Source organism: Microcaecilia unicolor, chromosome 3, assembly GCF_901765095.1.
Source record: "Microcaecilia unicolor chromosome 3, aMicUni1.1, whole genome shotgun sequence".
Lineage (NCBI taxonomy): Eukaryota > Metazoa > Chordata > Amphibia > Gymnophiona > Siphonopidae > Microcaecilia > Microcaecilia unicolor.
Window position 1 is genome coordinate 23,944,227 of NC_044033.1, and position 21,224 is coordinate 23,965,450.

The 21,224-nt window shown below is 45.0% G+C and overlaps 1 protein-coding gene across 2 annotated transcripts; it reads right to left on the bottom strand.

The window, feature by feature from the left end:
• Positions 1 to 3,055: 3,055 nt before the first annotated feature.
• On the bottom strand, positions 3,056 to 7,533 carry KCNG3 (potassium voltage-gated channel modifier subfamily G member 3). 2 transcript variants are annotated; one of them, XM_030194611.1, is made up of 2 exons: positions 6,733 to 7,533; positions 3,056 to 4,019 (listed from the first exon to the last, which is right to left on the bottom strand). In XM_030194611.1, the coding sequence occupies exons 1-2, from the start codon at positions 7,341 to 7,343 to the stop codon at positions 3,374 to 3,376; spliced, it is 1,257 nt and encodes a 418-aa protein (XP_030050471.1). In that variant the 5' UTR covers positions 7,344 to 7,533; the 3' UTR covers positions 3,056 to 3,373. The 2 variants fall into 2 exon arrangements, with proteins under 2 accessions (XP_030050471.1, XP_030050470.1); XM_030194610.1 differs by having other exon boundaries at positions 6,691 to 7,533.
• Positions 7,534 to 21,224: the final 13,691 nt, after the last annotated feature.

The window sequence follows — 21,224 nt, forward strand, 5'->3', positions numbered from 1 at the left end:
AGTGGGATAAGTGTAATTTAAACCCAATTTCTCCGGTTCAACACCTGCTTCTCCGAATCACTAAGCTGCTCCTCCTCTATGAGGAAGCTACAGCAACTAGCACTGAAGACAAGGAAACAAAACATTGACTAAGCCTCTGAAAACATACTGCAAAAAGGTCAGACCTGCCAAGCTTTTCTCAACAGTACAAATCTGCTGCTGCAGTTAGCAGGGAAAAAAAATGTCACTTCTTACCAAAAAGTAGAAACAATATTAATTAGCATTTTGATTACTGCATATTCAGATGTTACATACTGGAATTGGCCTTTTAACAACAAAACTTGTTTAGAGGAGAGCCTCCCAGTCAGGACCCCAAATAAAAGAGTCATAAAAAACCTGCATTTGGGGTCAAGACTCGAGTGGGCTCTCCATAGGTACATCATTATTCTACATTTTGGGGGGTGGGGGGAAGAGGGTTTCACATGATTATATATGGCCGTAATCATGCGTTCACAAACACAAAAAGGTTAGTAAGCAAGGATTCTCAACCCCAGTCCTCAGGGCACACCCAGCCAGGCAGGTATTCAGGAATTCCCCAATCAATATGCATGAGCTAGATTTGCATACAATAAAGACAGTACATGCAAATCTAGCTCATGCATATTCATTGGGGATATCCTGAAAACTTGCGTGGCTAGGTGTGTCCCGAGGACTGTTTTGAAAACCCCTGGTCTAGTGGGCGTGACCTAGTTTAATTTATCTTCCAAAATGAAGCTTAACTTTGTAAGGGAATCATATTATGGAGATGTTTGGGAGCAAAACAAACAGTTTTGTCTTTTTTTTGGGGGGGGGGGGGGAAGGGGGTCACACACACCACAGAACAATAATCTGCAAATGTTATAGCTCATGCATATTCATTGGGGATATCCTGAAAACCTGCCTGGCTAGGTGTGTCCCGAGGACTGTTTTGAAAACCCCTGGTCTAGTGGGCGTGACCTAGTTTAATTTATCTTCCAAAATGAAGCTTAACTTTGTAAGGGAATCATATTATGGAGATGTTTGGGAGCAAAACAAACAGTTTTGTCTAGTTGGGGGGGGGGGGGGGGTCACCCACACCACAGAACAATAAGACATTCTGCAAATGTTACTGGGCCATGCAAATGGCCAAAGTTAGCTTGAAATATTCAGGCTACAGTAATTTTTCTCATGCTAGGAAGAAAAAGGGTATTTGGATCAGTTAGTGGATGACACAGGAAAAAAAAAAAAAACATTTTTCTGTCCTGCAAAGATTCCCTGTTCTGCATAAATATTCTGCAGAATTGAGGCACTCAAACGTTTTGCTGTGCAATTTTAATTTTGTTCACTATTGCAGATTTATGGCATTCTTGCTTTTGCATCATTATACATAGGGGCAATGGTAGATCTACAACATAAATACTAACACCCCATGAAAGTTACAAACAGGAGAAATATTAATAATGCCATTTTTAAATATGATCTCATCCACCCCCCCCCCCCCCCACTCACTATCTATGAGGCAGTAGTAAATGTAATATATACACATCAGCATCATCTATAAACCAAACTAGATTGGTGGCATGAAAATCTGCTCTCAAGATCAATTTAAATTGCTCTAAAAGGAACTAGAACATGAAGGCTGAGGGCACAAAAACGAACTATTGGAGAAGAGAGAGGATTAATCAATACATATTCAATGATATTTGCAAATACGTGATGTGGAAGATTTGTAGACTGTACTTACTAAAAAAAAAAACCAGACGTTTTATAAATAAGTGCTGTATTGACAACCCGGGTGAAGCATCAAACATATAAACGGCGAGTGACCGTACTCACTCGCAAATGCGCAGTAGAGACCTTCTCTGCCCCGCCCCCACATCAATACGTGATGACGGGGGGCGGAACACAGAGGGTCTGTACTGCGCATTGCTGAGGGAGGGACACCGCCATCTAACGCTCCCCCCACCCGAGTCGCCGCCACCCACCTTCTACCCGGTCGGGCCCTCGCTCCACTATTGAAACAGCGAGGGTCCGGGAATGCAGCACTGAGCTCTGCTGAGCTGCCGACATCGCCCTTCCTTCTTCTTCTTCTCTGCCTCTGTCCCGCCCTCGACAACGTTACGTCACACGAGGGCGGGACAGGCAGAGAAGAAGAACGAAGGCCGACGTCGGCAGCTCAGCAGAGCTCAGTGCTGCGTTCCCGGACCCTCGCTGTTTCAATAGCGGAGCGAGGGCCCGGCCGGGTGGAAGGTGGGTGGTGACGGCTCGGGGGGGGGGGGGGGGCAGCGGCGAACTCGGCGGGGGGGGCGGGCCTTTCAACCCCCCCTTCCTATAATAGCCCGTTTTTACGGGCTCAAAGTCTAGTTAGTTCAGAAAGCACGTTTGTACTCACCACATTTTGTCAATGAAAATCAAGAAAATAGGAGACAACACTGCAAACAATGATAAAGCTACAAGGCTATCAATGGTTTATTTTTAGCTTGGTCTTTTTTTCATACCACTCTTTTTTTTTTTTTTTTTCAAATACTTTTTAATAGCTTCCACCTTTTAAATCCATATGTATTATTTATCAGCAACACGTCTTTGTTTTAACTTTATAGTTTACTGATGTATAAGACTAAAAATAACGAACTACATGTTCTGTTGACATTATATAATCAATAATAGGAATTCCAATGCATCATTACTTACTTGATAGTCTGACTGTTTCTGATTTACTGAATTGTTTATATCCATTATGCTACACTTGTTTTTTGTATGCAACCAATTGTTTATCTACTCTTGAATGGCGCTGCAAATAGGTGGGAAAATGTGGGATACAAATGCAACAAATAAATATTGATTTTGTCGATTTATTGTTTTATAGTTTGTTGACACTATTTCTTCGCAATATTGATGCTTATAAATCTCAATGTTACTAACTTACCATAATTTTAAGCATTTTTTCCACACATGTAATTGATTTATGTAATATTTTTTTTTTATTATACCCCTGATGCAGACAGGTTGCCAAAACATAGACAGTGTCGGGTCTTTTAATAAAGCCACATCTCGAAACTAACCTGTTCTTGGAGGCCCCTTGTGCTTTTTTTTAACCTGTTGGTTTATTTTTAGATTGGACATGGTTTGTGGGGTATTTGTTCATTCTTTGGACAGCCCAAAAACATGGGATGAGTACAATGCAGTTTTATACACCAAAATCTACGCTCAGAATACTTCACTCTTTTTTCCCAGCTTTGAATTCATCCCAGAAAATAAGTCACAGGTTTTATTCTGGCCACTTCTGGTGAGGTTTGTGGTTTACCCCAACTTCCGAACACCACTCTTCAAAGTAAATAAATTTTCTTTAAATACTTTTGAAGAACTGAAGCATTTATTAATTTAAGAATTCAGTGGAAAGACTCCTACCATACCGAGCAGATCTAAACTTGAGCTCATTGTAACACTGCACAAAGCTATGGTAAATGAAAGTAATAGGCAACGCGAGTAGAACAATGCCACTAACCACGCAGACCCCGCCAAGAATTCGTCCAGGTACAGTGATGGGGTACATATCGCCATAACCAACTGTGGTCATAGAAATTATCACCCACCAACAGGCTGCGGGGATGCTGGTGTAGTCCTCGTTCTTCATCTCAAGGTCCAACCCGTGTTCAAGAAGCTGGGAGAGTGCACTGAAGATTGCCATGGCAACGCAAATAAAAACAAGCAACATAACCATCTCTCTATAGCAGCGTTTCAGGGTCAGACCAAGTGTCTGCAGACCAATGAAGTGGCGAGCCAGCTTAATCACCCAAAAAATCCTCATCATTCTAAGAACTCTCAGGGTAACTCCAGCCCTCTGCAGCTGAGGGTTTTCTCCCGTAAAAACTGTCATGAACACTGAAATATAGTACGGAGAAATTGCCAGCAGATCAATGATGTTTAGGGGTCTCTTAACAAACTCACACTTATCCTTGGAGACAATGAACCTCACAATACACTCTGCAGTGAACCAGCCTATGCAGACGGCTTCAATTATCCTGTCAAGACAAAACATGAGAAACATTTCATTTTCATAACACTGAACAATTCTTCAGTTTCTGCATGGTAAACAGCTATCACGTACTCAGTAAATATGGATAAACACAGTTATTATAATGGAAGAAAAGGAGATTTTTTTTAAAATGGGATTTTATCACCACCCTAGTTTGGCCAGATTTCCCTATAGTGGGATTGGGTGTCAGGCTGTGAATTCCCTCCCCCTATTTTATAAGCAGACTTGTCCAAGTTCAGTCCTTGAGGGATTGCAAGCAGACCAGATTTTCAGGATATCCCTAATGAATATGCATGAGAAAGATCTGCATATAATGGATCTCGCGTTTGTATTTGTCAAGGATATCCTGAAAACCTGGTCTGCTCACAACCCTCAAGGACTGAACTTGGACAAGCCTGTTGTAAGCTTTTCATTTCAAGCAAATGGTCAAGAAGGCATCATCCTCAGTTTAAACCTTCCATTTTATCTTAGCGAAAAAAAAAAAAAAAAAAGAGAGAGACAGACAGTGATTTTAATACCTTAGCCTTATAACATGCTTTGAAATTTTACCAGAAGTATAATACTGAATCATGTTAGGCTCTCTCCAAAAATAATTTGTGTGGGATATGTTTCAATCAATTTATGGGCACTTACACAATCATTTAACCCAGCAGATGTGTATTACAAATAGCTGAGGAAACAAGAGAGATCTTGTCAACATTATAATCAGATTTTATGCAAACACCAACAAAAAAAGTGGCATAACATTCTGTGGGTAGAAACAACAAAAGCCTCAACTTTAAATCAGAAAGTTGGTAATAAGGTATCTAACCTGGCAGAATCAAAGGTATGTTAAATTCAAACTTCGACCATCATCTTCAGTTTAAAAAAAAAAAAAAAAGGCCGGAAACAAAACCATAGGTTACCTTCACCTAGTACTTGCTATTAAAATGTCACACTAAGTAGTAATACAGTTCCAGCTCAAAGTTGTGCTATTTGAAGTGTGTCATTTGTGTATGTGTGTGTGTTGGGGGGGGGGGGGGGGTAAAGCAGTTAGGCCCTCAGGTTCTGAAAATAGAACCACCAGTGCTTTTTTTGAGGGGGTACTTGGGGGGTACTGAGTACCGGCACCTTTTCCATAGTCTGCTAAAATTGACTCATGGTCTCCAAGTTTTAATGAAACAGCTCAGGCTCTATACACCAATTCAGTCCTGTCATAGATTCTGTGGCTGGTTGCAGGGGACCTGGCTACTTTGAGGTGGGTCCCTCAGTGATCACCCCACCCCTGAAAGGTGGCCTGGTATTTGAGTACCGTCACCTTTTTTACTAGAAAAAAATGCACTGAGAACAACAGGCCATTTTTCTTTCCAAACCACACTGACCATTTCCTCCAGCACCCTGCTGGGAAAAGAGAAACCCTTCCCCATCTTCTCCTTTTCCTAGCCCAGCCAAAGTGGCGCCTTTGCTCATCTTATGTTTTCTAAAACTTGCCCCATATTAAGTTCTCATCACAATCATCACCCATCAAAAGGAGACAAAAAAAGCAACCTATTCCCAAGGTATTTTTATTAAAAATAAATGAATTGATAAAACCTAGCCTTCAACCCTGGACATAGCTATTTAAAGTTTTGTATTAAAAAAATACATCCGAGGATTATATAGCTCAGAGTTTACTTTTTCAAAGTGTAGCTTAATTCTGTAGCTCAACATATATTTCAGTTTTAGAAATCCTTTGTAAAGTTCCTCAAAAATTATATGCATCTATGAAGACTGTAGAGTCCATCACGATTTACATTATTAAGAATTTCTATTACGGTTTCCCTATGTTAGTAACGTACTCTTTGCTTGACAAGAAAACAAAAACACCCTTTTATCTTGCTGCACCATATGCCTGGAATAGACTTCCTGAGCTCTAAATCTAGCTCTACCTCTGGCCGTCTTCAAATCTGGGCTAAAAGCCCACCTTTCTGATGCTGCTTTTAACTCCTAACCCTTACTCGCTTGTTCTGCACTCATGTATTATCATTCCCACCTTAGTAATTCCCTTATCTCTTTTTTGTCCTGTTTGCCTGTCCTAATTAGATTGTAAGCGAGCAGGGGCTCTTCGCTTCATGTTCAAGTGTACAGTGCCGCGTACATCTAGTAGCTCTACAGACATAAGTAGTAGCCCTAATCATGACTCTCTTACTCAGTACCCTCACTTATCACCCCCACCACTAGCTGTCTATTCGTCTGTCCAATTTAGATTGTAAGCTCTGCAGAGCAGGGACTCTCTCTTCATGTTCAAGTGTACGGCGCTGCGTACATCTAGTAGCGCTAAAGACATAAGTAGTAGCCCTAATCATGACTCTCTTACTCAGTACCCTCACTTATCACCCCCACCACTAGCTGTCTATTCGTCTGTCCAATTTAGATTATATGCAGAGCAGGGACTCTCTCGTCATGTTCAAGTGTACAGCGCTGCGTACATCTAGTAGCGCTATAGAAATGTTTAGTAGTAGTTTAACAGCGCATTTTGGAAAGAACGCACAAAACCTGATTCTATAAAGTTGCCCGAACGCCTGAGAGGCAGGAAGACTCGGGTTCGGCCCCCTCCCCTCCCCGGGTGGGGCGTGGTTTCCTCAGGCCCTTTAAGGCGACACTCAGGACAGACAAGAGAGAAGAATGGCGGCTCTCACCCCGAGGGCTCCCTCAGCCCGGCTGAGGCGCTGCTGCTATACCTGTGCTCCTCCAGGCTGCGGTTCTCCGCCGTCTTCCAGTCGGGCAAGGTGCTGGCGCACAGCACCACCATGGACACGATGACGAACAGGATGGAGACGACGGCCAGGATCTGCGCGGCCAGCGACGAGGTGGGCTCCTCGAAGGTGCGCCTCATGCGCTCCAGCCACTTCCTGCCGCCGCGCGCCGCCTCCTCCTCCCCGTCGCCCCCCGCCGCCGCCTCGTCGGGCTTGCTCTCGTCCGACAGGTAGGTGTAGGTGTCGGACATGCGGTCGTCCAGCCGCCGCTGGCAGCAATACTCCAGGTGCGAGCACTCCAGCCCCCAGTAGATCATCTCGTTGTAGAAGGAGAGCTCGCACATCTGGGGCACGAAGCGCAGCTTGCCGTGCTGCACGTAGAGCATGAGGAAGCCGAACGCCTCGGAGTGGCGGTCGAAGAAGTACTCGTTGCGCTCGCGGTCGTAGTCGTCGCACACCTGCAGCACGTCCTGCTCCGAGGCGCAGCTGTGCAGGCGGCTCACGCGCCGCAGCGGGAAGTCCTTCAGCAGGTCCCGCGAGAAGGAGTAGCGCGCGCCCCCCACGTTCAGGACGCAGGGGCCCCGCGCAAAGTTCATAATGGCAGCGGACCCTTCTTCAGTCAGCGCTGTCCCGCGCTGCCGCCTGGCTGCCGTAGCCTCTCGGAGTCCGGCCGGCGCCTCGCATGCTTCCTGCGCGCCTGGAAGTTGAGAGTGGGGAAATAACTCTCGCAGCCTGGACGGCTCCTACCGCTGACACTAGTACTTCCTTCGTCTCCAAACGTGAGTTTCTTTCTCCCACTCTCCCTGGGAGAAGGGGCGGGGCCAGGTCACACCTCCCTGGGAGAAGGGGCGGGGCCAGGACACACCTCCCTCGGAGCCGCCCAGCTGCCAGACCTGCCCTATAGCCGCTCGCTTGCCTGCGCTGCTGCCTGTACTAAAGACCCACTTTTCTCTCTCTCTCTGTCCTTAGCATAGTTGCTTCCTTGATTGATCGCATTTGTCTCCCGGCCGGTGTCTCTCTCCTACTTGCTCGTACGTGGATCCCGCAGATCTGGCTTTTACACCGTCCCCTTTTCTCGTTTCTCATCCTGCTCCACCCGGTTTCTTTCTGCTATTCGCACATCTGCCAAACGTCCTGCCTGCCACTTTTAATCTATGTCTTATCCCAGTTTCTCTTTCCTGTCACATCGTTTTCTGGGTGTTTTTTTTCCCCTCTCTTTTCACAGATCTCAGACCATAATTTCACAAATGATTGTCTCATCCCTCTCTCCTGTTTCCCATGTTCTCAGCTCTATCTCTGCCTTTCTCTAACCCACAATTTCCTTACCGTTCGCCCAGACCCCTACTTCCCAGTTGTCCATTTTTACTCTGATACTACTACTACTACTTAACATTTCTAGAGCGCTACTAGGGTTACGCAGCGCTGTACAATTTAACAAAGAGAGACAGTCCCTGCTCAAAGAGCTTACAATCTAATAGATATTAGCCTATGTCTAAATCCAGCTTCCTCTAAAACTCTTTTGTTGGTCTTGTTGGCTGCTTCTTCCAGGTTCTCATTCTGATCTCTTCTTCGGCTCTTTTTCTTAGCAGATCTCTCTCGAACTTCCTCTCCAGCTTTGCCTAAGACTTTTCTTCTCTTCAGCCCCCTCTAATTTATGCTGTCTCTCTCTCTCTGAGTCTCCCCCGCCCCTCCTTGTAATAATCCTCCCCCGGTCCCTCAGGTAGCTTCTTACCCGACGGGCGCCCCAGGCCAGTCTAGGAAGCGAGGAACACTTAGGGCATAATACAATGTACAATTCTGTTCCCCGGCGGCCTTTTTATCCTTTACCCGTGGAGGCATTTTAACAGCAAAGCTGTAACTGGGGAGCACCACAGCTTTTTCGTGGGGGGGGGGGGGGGGGGGGCATTTTAACAGCAAAGCTGTAACCGGGGAGCACCACAGCTTTTTCAATCTTTTCTAAATAAATAAATAAAAACAACCTTTTGCAAGCGTGAATGTTGATTTAATATCGGAAACAGAAAGCAACTTCTGGATAACAGGTCTCCTGTGTGTTCTGTTATTTCTGCGGGTAGCTAACCTTTGCTGCTGGGTAAGAGATTTCATTTATATTTGTCTTTACGAATTTGCTGCCTAAGGCAAACTGTGACTGCTGGAAATTCTTGTTTCTTCCCCAACCTTTTGAAAGCTACTTAATAACATTAAAAGAAAAGGCATCTGGAACTTTTGGTTGGGAACAATGGAATGCCTTTTTGTTGGGGGAGGGGGGGAAGCTCCTCCGTGCATCCCTTTGGACCTCTATCTTTACCTTTCTTTGCATATCCCCTTGGTTTCCCACTCCCTACCCAGGGGCAGGGCTGGTGTTAGATAGGCAAGGGCCCAGGGCAAAAACTCCTTCAGGCAATGCTTCCTTCTGCTTGAAATAGGCATGGAGTCCTTTTGTGGCCAGGGGGTCCAGGGCAATTGCCCTAGTTGCTGGCCCTGCCCCCACCCTCAGCATTTGCCCTCCCACCACAGTTCCTGCATTAGATCCCTTCTCCAATCCTATCGGCAGTCTCTGTGTTAGCTCTGAGCCCCCTTCCCTCTTCCCAACATAAGTCCCTTCTCCCAGCCCCCTTCTGCAACCCGCTACCAGCATCAGAATCCTGCCACCCCTGTCATCAGCCAGCATAAGCCTGCTTTTGCTATCCTCAGCCCCCACCCCTCTTTTCCCATTCCCAGCATCAGCACCTTTTAACAGCGCTGGTGCAAGGCTTTCTTGCGCCCTCCCCCCCCCCTGCAAAACCTACAAATTGGCACTCAGAAGATCATAGAGAATGACACGGACAAAGTTGGTCCCTGTCTCCAGCCTGCCCCTGCAAGCTCTGTCCCGACCCATCTTCACAAGAACTCTAGAGATATAGAAAGAAATGCATTTATTCCTGTATTGTGAAAAAATATAAAGATGGCACATGCCAGGGACATTGGAGCCGACTCTCTGGGTGCTGGAGCACCCCCAATGTTGAGAAAATTCCTTGTATGTGACCAGGGAGGGGTCATTTCCATTGGGCTTAGCACCCCCAATAATTTTGAAAAGTTGGCTCCTATGGCTAGGGATGGTGTTAGGGGAGTGCAACTAGGGCAACTACCCTTGGCTCCTGACCAGGGAAAGCCCCAAGCCTGCTGGAAGATGAAGAAAGTGCAGCCTGGTAGTGGGCTTTGGGTTCCTCTCCCAAATTTTTGACCTGGGTCCCAGCCATGTCTAACACTAACTCTGGCAAGATGTACATTTCAAATCTGACATACACTAATCATAAAATAGAAAGAAAATATATTTTTTCTACCTTTTGTTGTCTGGCCATTTTATTTTTTAAATCATGTTGGTCTCAAGCTCTGGTTTCTTCTTCCTTCTGTCTTCTCTTAACTCACTCACCAGGTTCTCCTGTCCATTTGACATCTCTTCTCTCTCCATTTCTGTGTCCCTATCATCCCCCAGGTTCAGCATCTCCCTTCTGTGTCCCTATACGCTCCTGTCCAGTATCTCCCCTGTGTTCATATCCCTGCATCCATCATCACCTATCTCCCTACCCTCTGACCCTGTGTCGAATAAAATCTGCAGTCTGCATTGCCCCTCTGTGTCTATATACTATCCCCATGCACATTCTCCCCTTTGTGTCCCTGCACCTGTTGCCCACCCCCCAAGGAAATCATTTCTCCTCTGTTTCTCTTACCTCCCTGTGTCCAGCTTCTTTTCCTCTCTTCCCCCACCCCTTCCAGCATCTGGCTCACCTACCTGCCCTCTTTTCCTTTCTCCTTCCTGCTGTGGGTTCAGTATTTGACTTTTCCCTTCATCCTCTTGGTTCTGCATTTCTTTCCCTTCCCTCTAGGCCCCCCCCCCCCCCGTCTCCCATGGGTCCAGCCAGCATCTCTCTCCTTTCCATCCAGCCGCCCCCTTTCCTCCTCCTCCTCCCCCCACATGGGTCCAGCCAGCACCTTTCTCTCCAGTCCCCCTCCTCCCCTGGGTCCAGCCAGTAACTCTCTCATTTCCCTCCAGCCGCCCCTCCTCCTCCTCCCACCTCATTTCCCTCTTCCTCTCCCCATCCCATGGGTCCAGCCGGCACCTCTCTCCTTTCCCTCCTCCTCCTCCCATGGGTCCAGCCAGCACCTCTCTCCTTTCCCTCTCCCTCCCCATGGGTCCAGCCAGCAACTCTCTTCCTCTCTGTCCTCCTCCCCTGGGTCCAGACAGCACCTCTCTCCTTTCCTTCCTCTCCTTCCCAGGGGTCCAGCTAGCACCTCTCTCATTTTCCTCCAGTCACCCCCATTCTCCTCCCCCCATGGGTCCAGCCAGCACCATTCTCTTTCCCCTCCCCCTCCCAGGGGTCCAGCTAGCACCTCTCTCCTTTCCCTCCAACTCCTCTCATGGGTCCAACTAGCACCTCTCTCCTTTCCCTCCTCCTCCTCCCATTGGTCCAGCCAGCACTTCTCTCCTTTCCCTCCAGCCCCCCCCCCCCCCCCAACTCTCGTTTTCCTTCCATGGGTCCAGCCAACAGTTTCTTCCCCTCCCTTCCTTCTCCCCGTGGGTCTCACATACAGGTTCCTTCAGCCAGCAGCGATTCACTGTCAAAGGCCGTCTCCATGCGGTGGCCTTCCTTCTGCCAGTTTCCGCCCTCTCTGCTACATGTTCTGATGCTAAACAGGAAGTTGCAGTGGAGAGGGCAGGACGCTGCAGGAGGAAGGCCACAGAGACAGCCTCTTACTGTGAATCACTGCCGGCTGCAGGATCCTGTACCAGAGACCTGCGAGGAGGAAGAAGGGAAGGAAGGAAAAGATTTTTTTTTTTTACTGTGGAAACAAAACTTTTTACTGTTCCCACGGGGTGGTAAAAAGTTTTGTTTCCGCAGTGACCGTGATTGTCAGCGCAATGGTGCCCTCTGAAGGCTGGCACCCCCCCCCCCCCACCGCCGCGCTTACCTCGCATACCGGGTTACACTGGCCCTGACCTTTAAATCTCCTACAGCAATACAGGAGCTTATCCTTCAGCTGCCCCTTCTCTGCTATCCTTGCCCAGCTGCAGCATCACGTGCTTGTGAAAATCAGAGAACAACTACTGCTTGTTCGGTAGTTGCTTTCTGATTTTAACAAGCGTGTGGTGCTGGTTGCCAAAGTCAGCCAAAGATAAGAACAGTAGCGGCAGCAGAAAGACAAGCTTAATTGCTCTTCTGCTAAGAGAAGTTGACAGCTGACTGGAAAAGTTTTGGTGAGGCAAGGGCATTTGACAAAGTATTCTCATGAAAGACTCCTGAGGAAATTAGAAAGTCATGGGATAGGAAGTAGTAATGTCCTATTATGGATTCAAAACTGGTTGCAAGGTAGAAAACAGAGAGTAGGGTTAAATGGTCAGTATTCTCAATGGAAAAGGGTAAATTGATTTGATTTGCTTACTTTATTTTTTGTCTATTAGATTGTAAGCTCTTTGAGCAGGGACTGTCTTTCTTCTATGTTTGTGCAGTGCTGCGTACGCCTTGTAGCGCTATAGAAATGCTAAATAGTAGTAGTAGTAGGGTTCCCCAGCTGTCTGTGTATGGACCTCTGATTTTTAACATATTTATATATGATCTAGAGATGGGAATAACTAGTAAGGTAATTAAATTTGCTGATGACACAACGTTATTCTAAGTTGTTAAATCGCAAGAGGATTATGAAAAATTTCAAGAGGACCTGACAAGATTGGGAGACTGTGCATCTAAATGGCAGATGACGTTTAATGTGAGCAAGTGCAAAGTGATGCATGTGGGAAAGAGGAACCCAAACTCTAGCTACATAATGCAAGGTTCTACATTAGGAGTCACTGACCAGGAAAGGGATCTAGAAGTCATTGTTGATGATATGTTGACACTCTCTGCTCAGTGTGTGGAGGTGGCTAAGAAAGCAAATAGAATATTAGGTATTATAGGAAAGGAATGGAAAACAAAAATGAGGATGTTATAATGCATTTGTATCGCTCCATGGTGCAACTGCACCTCAAATATTGTGTTCAATTCTGGTCACTGCATCTCAAAAAGATATAGTGGAATTAGAAAAGGTACAGAAAAGGACGACGGAAATGATAAAGGGGATGGGACGACTTCCCTATGGGGAAAGGCTAAAGCAGCTAGGACTTTTCAGCTTGGAGAAAAGACAGCTGAGGGGAGATATGATAGAGGTCTATAAAATAATGAGTGGAGTGGAGTGGGTAGACGTGAATCGCTTGTTTACTGTTTCCAAAAATACTAGGACTAGGGGGCACACAATGAAGCTACAAAGTAGTAAATTTAAAACGAGTCGGAGAAAATATTTCTTCACGCAACGTGTAATTAAACTCTGGAATTCTTTGCTGGAGATTGTAGTAAAAGCAGTTAGCTTAGCGGGGTTTTAAAAAGGTTTGGACGGCTTCCTAAAAGAAAAGTCCATAGACCTTTATTAAAATGGGCTTGGGGAAAATCTACTGCTTATTTCTAGGATAAAGCAGCATAAAATATATTCTGCTGTTTTGAGATCTTGCCAGGTACTTGTAACCTGGTTTGTCCACTGTTGGAAACAGGATGCTGGGCTTGATGGACCTTCAGTCTGTCCCAGTATGGCAATACTTATGTACTTATGTTTAGGACCCTTACATATGTGCAAACAGTAACTCTGAGGAAAAAGATGTAAAACTAAAATACAATAAATTTCCACAAAAACCAGATCGTATCTTTATTCTAAACCAATATGTGGTAAGTAAAATAAAATAACTTTTTAAAAAGAAGTATTACAGAGCCAAGAAATTGGCAAGCTACCTTAAGGGATATTGGTAATTCTTTTGCTTTAAGTGGCAATCAACAGGCAGTCATTTTTGATTCTTAATCCACTTGTTATTAATAGACCATGAATTCCCATTCTTGCATTCAGTATTAAAAGCGCCCCTGGTAGTGGGCTTTATTACAAGATACTTCCTGTGATGTATAAGAAGCCTAGTTCAAAGCAGTAGACCTATAACACATTAACTGGTAGCACCACTTCCAAGAACACTATTGCAATTAAATCATGTAATTAAATAAGAAAAATAAAGTCTTTATAGAGTCTGTTTGGTTGAAGAGAGAGGGTTTTTTTTTAACTGTTTCATTCATTGAAGCAAAATTCACCTGTTAACAATCAGTAACCCCTGGATTTGGTTGCTAGCTGGCCACATTGGGTCTAACAAGTTATATTTGTATGAAGCAAAAATAACAATACTGATTAGTTATATTTGTAATCAATGACTCTGAAAGTCACAAAAAAAGAATGATTTTTAATAACTCATTTAGAGAATGTAGGGAGAGAGACAGTCATGGATTTGCAGAAAGGCTCAGGTACTGATTTGCAAAGCTACATTTAGCTAAAACCTTCCAGAATGGTATGTGACAGAAAGCATGGAGCCCAAACCCATCAGATAAGGCACAAACTCCGGTTTGTGTAAAACCAATGTGAAAATCAGAGCCCCCACGTCCAGAAACATAGAGCTTTGCCTTGGACTCACCAAGGAGTGCCAGAACCAAAGTGATCATTGCTTCAAGGAACAAGGGACACACTCCTGGTTGTAGGGCTGCCCTTATTGACTATGAGGCTCATTTTCAAAACAGAAAAAAAAAATGTTCAAAAAGTGTCATAAAGCAGCATTCGGACATTTTCCTTGCCCAAACTTTCAAATCGGTATTGTAGAAACTCATTATTTAAATGTTTTGGTATGCAGTTCATCGGCAGTGCATCCACAACACAAGGCGGCATGTTGGGGGCGGGATTTGGACATTACTTTCTGCCATAATGGAACAAAACAAAAACATCCGGGACTACAATGTAAACATTTTGGTCTAGACCTGTTTTTATAATGGATAAGACACAAAAAGGTGCCCTAAATTACCAGATGACCACTGGAGAGATTAAGGTATGACCTTCCCCTCCATTACTCCATCCGTGATCACTGATCCCCTCCCGCCCCCCAAATATGTGAAAGAAACAGTACATACCAGCCCCCGATGTTATGGCATATGTCATCTTTTTGGGAGGAGCAAATATGGTAATCCTACTCCCACACTCACTAAAAAACCTACTGTACCCACATATAGGTGACCCCTTCAGCCATAAGGGCTATTGTTAGGGACAGTAGGTTTTTGGTGGGTTTTGGACGGCTCGGTACACAATATAAGGGGGGTAACAGTGAGATGTGTACCTGGGAGCTTTTATATGAAGTCCACTGCAGTGCCCCCTAGGGTGCCCCACTGCTCCGCTGGGATATAGCCAGACCACTAAGAATGAGATTAATGGGTTACTCAGTAAATATGCAAGTTCTCTTTCTATCAATGCAAACTTGCTCACAGAGATGGAGTTGATAAAATTTGACTTACCAAACACAGAAGTTGTCACGGTCTGTCACAGTCGGTCCTGGTCAGTCACGAGTGCCCCAGGTACAGTTACCGGTTCTGAGCCTTTGTACTGTTCCTAGAATAGAGGCACCAGGCCCGAAGAGGAGGGTACAGTTCCAGAACAGGCAATCTGAAAAGTCTAGTGCTTCATCTGTGATGACCGCAGTTCCCTAGAGGTTGAGCCCCTGGGTGCAGGCAGCCGGCAGGACTTCAGTAGGGTCTGTGCGGAGCAGGACTACCAGGAGTGGTGAATCTAGGCAGCAGAGACACGAGGCAGAGAAACAGTGGGCAACCACCGATACAGGCCAGAAGAAAAGGGCAGACAGCAGGAGTAGGCAGAGTCAGGTTCAGGCAGGCGGCAATCAGAAGGCAGAATCAGGTTCAGGCAGGTGACAATTAGAAGACAGAGTCAGGTTCAGGCCAAGGTTCAGGCAGGCGACAATCAGAAGGCAAAGTCAGGTTCAGGCAAAGGTTCAGATAGGCAGGAATCAAGGCAGAGCTGGGTTCATGCAAAGGTTCAGGCAGGTAAGAAAACAAGAGTAAATGCACCAGTGCTATCCAACAAAGTAGTAGCTGAGGCAAAGAAACACTGAATGATTCCTTCCATAAGAGCTGAAGGCATCTGACGTCAAAGGAAGTTCACGCCCTACCTGCGTGCACTGCAACTTGAAGGCTGTAGCCTCAGGGAGCGCCAAGATGACCCATCTAGAGAAAGCAGTGCTACACGCATTGCATCCGGCACGTGTGAATCAGGAATGCCACCATGGCTGCACACGCCTGACACCCCGTGTCTGATTCCAGGTTTGTGACAGAAATCACTTTTTTGTTAACTTTGAAAGCAGCTCCTTCAACACCTTTTTATCCAAATTTTACAAAGCTTTTGAAATTGGCACTCTTCCTGTTGGCACAGCTACCTGTGAGAGATCCTTTTCTACCAAGCAACATGTAGGAAACTAGCTGAGTTCCACAATGGGTCAGAAAAGACTGACATCTTTATGTTTACTGAACATTGAAGTGATCTTGTTGGAGATATTAACCCTGAGCAGATCATTGACACCTATGATGCAAAGTCTAGTCGCTGGATGTTACTTCACTAATGTGACCCAGGGGCGTAGCCAGACCTCGCGGTGGGAGGGGGCCAGAGCCCGAGGTGTGTGGGGGGTACATTTTAGTCTGCTACCCCCCACTGCCTCGCCGCTCCCCACAGCAGCAAAGACCTTGGCTGGTGGGGGTTTTCCAGCGCTGGTCTCCCATCGCCGCTGTGTTTCCTACCCTGCTCTCTCTTCCTCCTCACATCCTGCATGCTCCTTTTAGTGAAATTGAGCATGCTCAGTTTCACTTAAAGGAGCGTGCAGAACGTGAGGAGGAAGAGAGAGCAGGGCAGGGAACTCGGCAGCGCCAGAGACCGGTGCTGGAGAAGGTTTCAGCTGGCAGGGGTTGGAGAACCCTGCCAGCAAAACCATGGGCCCAGATGAAATGGGGGGGGGGGGGCCAGGCCCCCGTGGCCCCACCTAGCTACACCACTGATGTCACCATTTCATTTTGGGATTTTCCATGGATGGAAATAGCAGTGTTTAATAATTGATAACATTTTTGAATAGTATACATTGGTTAATATATGCTTATGTCTTTTGCTTGTTCATAATATAAATGTTAGAATATATAGGTCCCTCGATTCAAGGTTTGACAAATCCTGAGTGACAGGTTGCCATGGTGCCTGGAAATTGGACCTTGGCACTGGTGATTTTGTGTCATCCAAAAGTTCTGGCTGCAGGGGGAAGAAGGAGAAAATCCTGTGGCATCCTGCGCATCAGAGGGGGTGGGGCTATTACCCGCCGCATTGCCCTGCATGCGGGGAGCTTCTCTGTGGCTCAGTTCTGGGGAAAATGACCTCCCTCAATGTGGAGCTTCTGCTCCCAAAGATCTGGTGGCCAGGGGGAAGAGGGAGAAAATCCCATAATCCTGTGTTGTCGGAGAGAGCAGGGATTCTACCCGCCACGTTGCCCTGCATGCGGGGAGCTTCTCTGTGGCTCAGTTCTGGGGAAGATGACCTCCCTCAATGTGGAGCTTCTGCTCCCAAAGATCTGGCAGGCAGGGGGAAGAGGGAGGATGCATTCAGTTTTTCCAAGGTGTATGAACGTCAATTACCACACATCTCTGGGTACTCCATATCATTTATTTATTGATTTATACAGAACTTATAGCCCAAAAATATCAATGCGGGTTATATAAAGAGAGGTGAACACAATGTTCAGATAACAATACAGCGCTATAAAATCATAATCTTTACATATACAAATAAAAAATTTAAAAGCTACTTAATTATCACAACCTATCACATATTTTTGAAATAAAAAATCTTAAGTAATCGTTGAAAAATACAACAATCGCTACATACCCTACGTTCCAGTGGTAAAGAATTCCAAAAAGCAGGAGCCTGATAAGAAAGAGAATATAACAAAATTCTAATATAACAAAATTTCCTCATTGAAGGAAAAGACAATAAAAGCTGACCATGCAACCGATTTGATTTGCCAACTAAAAATACATTCATAGCAGCGGTATCATCGGGGTACAAAATAAATTTTCTAAAAATCCCTCCCAACTTCCCTGCTCTTCAAAAGAATTCAACGACCTTCCAACACTCGATCTTGTGAGAAGAAATACAACACTTTCTGAACGCCAACACAATAAAAGTTGTCCCATAATCAGAGACCGTTCAAGGCTTCTATTTGAATTATTTCCTCATTCCAAAAAAATCTGGAGGTCATCGTCCAATCCTCAACCTCAGAGAATTGGATATATTTTTAAGGCGATATTTTAAATGTTTTCCCTTCAAACCATTCTTCCAGAATTCAGTCCAAATGGCTTCACTTCATTGGATCTGAAAGATGTATACACGCACAGCCCAATCCATCTAGATCATTGGAAATTTCTGCATTTTCAGTTTGTTTAGATCCACTACCAATACAAGGTGTTACCCTTTGGTCGCTCTACAGCACCAATGGTATTTACAAAATGCCCTAGGAGCTACACTTCTCAGAATAGCTGAGATATTTATTTGTATTTCCATACTTAGACAATTGGCTTATTACTGTGCAATCAAAGCAGGCCTTATTAACATCCCTATGAACAACCATGAATACGCTTCAAAATCTGGGCTTCATAATCATTAAGGAGAAATCAGTTCTGACCCCCATAGGCGGTCGGTGGCCCAACTGTTTGGGGAGGCTAAAGGGGGCGGGGTTAGGGGTGGGGCCAGGGGTGGAGCTTAAATCCATAATTGTTTGATAACACACAGAAAAAATAAATAAAAAGTCACAATTAATACCTTTTATTAAATTTAGATATTAGATATGTATCATATGTCAAAGAATAAAGTGGTTGCTGAAAGCATATACTAACCACAATCGTAACTACAAAACACTATGCACAACTTTGTGCAAAAACACACTCAGAACCTTACTGTACCATAATTATTACACTGGGCAGAACCTAATACACCAATATACCACCCATACGGAAAATGCAGACCGTCAACAATATGAAACAAGGATCATAATATCACAATTCTCATGTAGAGCCACAAAACATCCTAATTCATGTTTAATGTGGGATAAAATGCCATACATAAGTAAATAAATATAAACATTTAATGTTGAGCACCTGATTCTCAAAGTGGACATATTCCAAACACTATAATGAAAATAAAATGATCTTTTCTACCTTTGTTGTCTGGTGACTTTGTTTTTCTGATCATGCTGGCCCAGTATCCGATTCTGCTGCTATCTGTCCTCTTAACTCCGTTTCCAGGGCTTCCTTTCCATTTATTTCTTTACTTTCTGCCTTTCTTGTCCTCGCTCCCCTGCCCCCCCTCCAGCCATCCATACCTACCCCTTGATTCTCTCCTCTCCCCTGCCCCCCCTCCAGCCATCCACACCCACCCACCCATTGATTCTCTCCTCTCCTCTCTGTTCCCGGGCAGATTTTCTAACAGGAGCTGCTCATCCAATCAGAGCGCTCTATTTGAATGCAGATTAACATACAGACACTTTAATGGGAATTTTTAGTCAAAAACACTAGCTAAACCCTTCATTTTTTGATCAAAGTTCACATTTTTGATCAGAGCCATGCCCTAACATTAAGGCTGTAAACATTTCCAACAATTTTTACCCATAAATATGCAAATGAGAACCTCCCAAAAACGGACTAATTTGCATATGGCTTGAGATTTGAGTACATAGCATACCAATCCCACTTCCTAGCACCTAAATTCTGCAATTAGATTTAATGCAAATACTTTTAAAACGTATTTTTAGCACTTTTAAAATTTCAGGGGTCAGTGCAAGTCTCTTTGGTGTGAATTGCTCATGTGCAGGAGGTATTCATGATCCTAGTTAAATATCTCCCTGGCAACCCAGGACGCCTCCAGTCAACCCCCCTCCCCTGCTCTGCTCTCCCAGCAGTAAGATGATCAAATTACAACTGGTTATACACAAGGCTAGAGACTGCTTTCACTGCAGCTGCTGCTATCCCAGAGCAGCAGGACTGGCAGGAGAACTACTACTAATACTATTTAGCATTTCTATAGAAACAGCTGATCCATCCTGCTGTGGCTGGGGAGGCATAGCCTCCCCAAGCCTCTTATACCGGGTGCCTATGCTGACCCCCTACTCAAGCTGTTCATTTTATCAGAGCCCATTTAGACACACAGCAGGCTCAGATGTTTCTTCCTCAGGACTGAGCAGAAGCCATCCAAACCTTGGAAATACATTTACGAGTTTCCCATAAATGCACATCAAGAGCAATGACTGCAGCCTTCCACTGGCCAAGCTCCACATGAGAACTATTCAGTGGGGGTTTCAAATTTCAATGTACTCATGTTCTCAGTCTCTCTCAAGCAAGATCCTTGTTACTCAACAAATAAAATCTGCTCTTCAGAGATTGAACAAGATGGTGTACTGAAAAGAACATAGCTAAGCAGCTCTGTTCCCTACCTTCTCTTATTCCCTTGACATTGACTCCTTTGTTCTCTATGCCTAAAAGGAGGGGTAAGCAGCATGTTGACCCCGCTGAACCAGGGTTACCTTTGGCGGGACCGATGGACCGTTTTGCAGTGCCTGGATGCTTTTCGGGTTGGATTCCTTGCTGCTGGAGGGAGCGGAGGGAGGAGACCGACATCCCCAACTTGAGGCCGAAATTTCTCTCAGCCCTGATGATCGGAGGCCTCCGCTTATGCCGGCGGTGGAGCTGCGACAAGTTCAGGAAACCCCTTGAATTGACATTTAGGGAGTGTTTCCTGTAGCGGGGTCAGGTCGCAGCATTAGTCCGTCGGGTTCCTCCAACTACGAAGGCGAGGCACAGGAAAGAGTCAGCGTTTTGGCAGACTCCGGAGCTGCGGAGGAGAAGACAGTCCTCGACTGGAATTTCGACTGAAATTACTTCTCTCAGTAAGTCTTTTTTTGCCTGTAAAGCCAGTAGCTATCACCTTAGACACCATTTGGGAAGGTCTTTTGGGGCTAGAAACTTCATTTTCTCAAAAATTAATATCTGTGATTCAATATACCAAGATTCCTTCAGAAACAATTTCTCTGTTGGAAACAAAAACATTAACAATGGAGAAAAAAATTGAAACTAATATTAGTAATACAGGATCTCTTCAACAAACTCAGGTTAATTTGATTAAAGAAAATACAATATTACAATATAAGATTGAAAACCTGGAAAACCAACAGAGAGCTAAAACTCTGCGTTTGATAAATTTTCCTAAAATGCCTTCTATTGCTCCTCTCATAACTTTCAAAAAGTATCTATCAGAGACTACTGAAGATCCCTGAACAAGCTTATCCTCCAGTCTCTAAGATATATTTATTTTATTGCATTTGTATCCCACATTTCCCCACCTATTTGCAGGCTCAATGTGGCTTACATGATTATGTTAACGTTGTCATACCAGGATATCAGATACAGTAGAATTGTGCATAGTTTGAGTGAGGAAGGAAGGGACTGATTAGGGTAGTTATAGAGGGTGGGCTTTCATAACTAATTGGGTTGGTGGGGTATAGTGGCCTAGTGGTTAGGGTG

Bases quoted from the DNA above. Each gene is read 5' to 3' on its own strand.
- KCNG3 (XM_030194610.1), bottom strand. From the start codon at position 7,343: ATGAACTTTGCGCGGGGCCCCTGCGTCCTGAACGTGGGGGGCGCGCGC. The intron at 4,020-6,690 runs GTGAGAGCCGCC...TTGTCTTGACAG, and splicing joins GGGCTGAGGGAGCCCTCGGG to GATAATTGAAGCCGTCTGCA.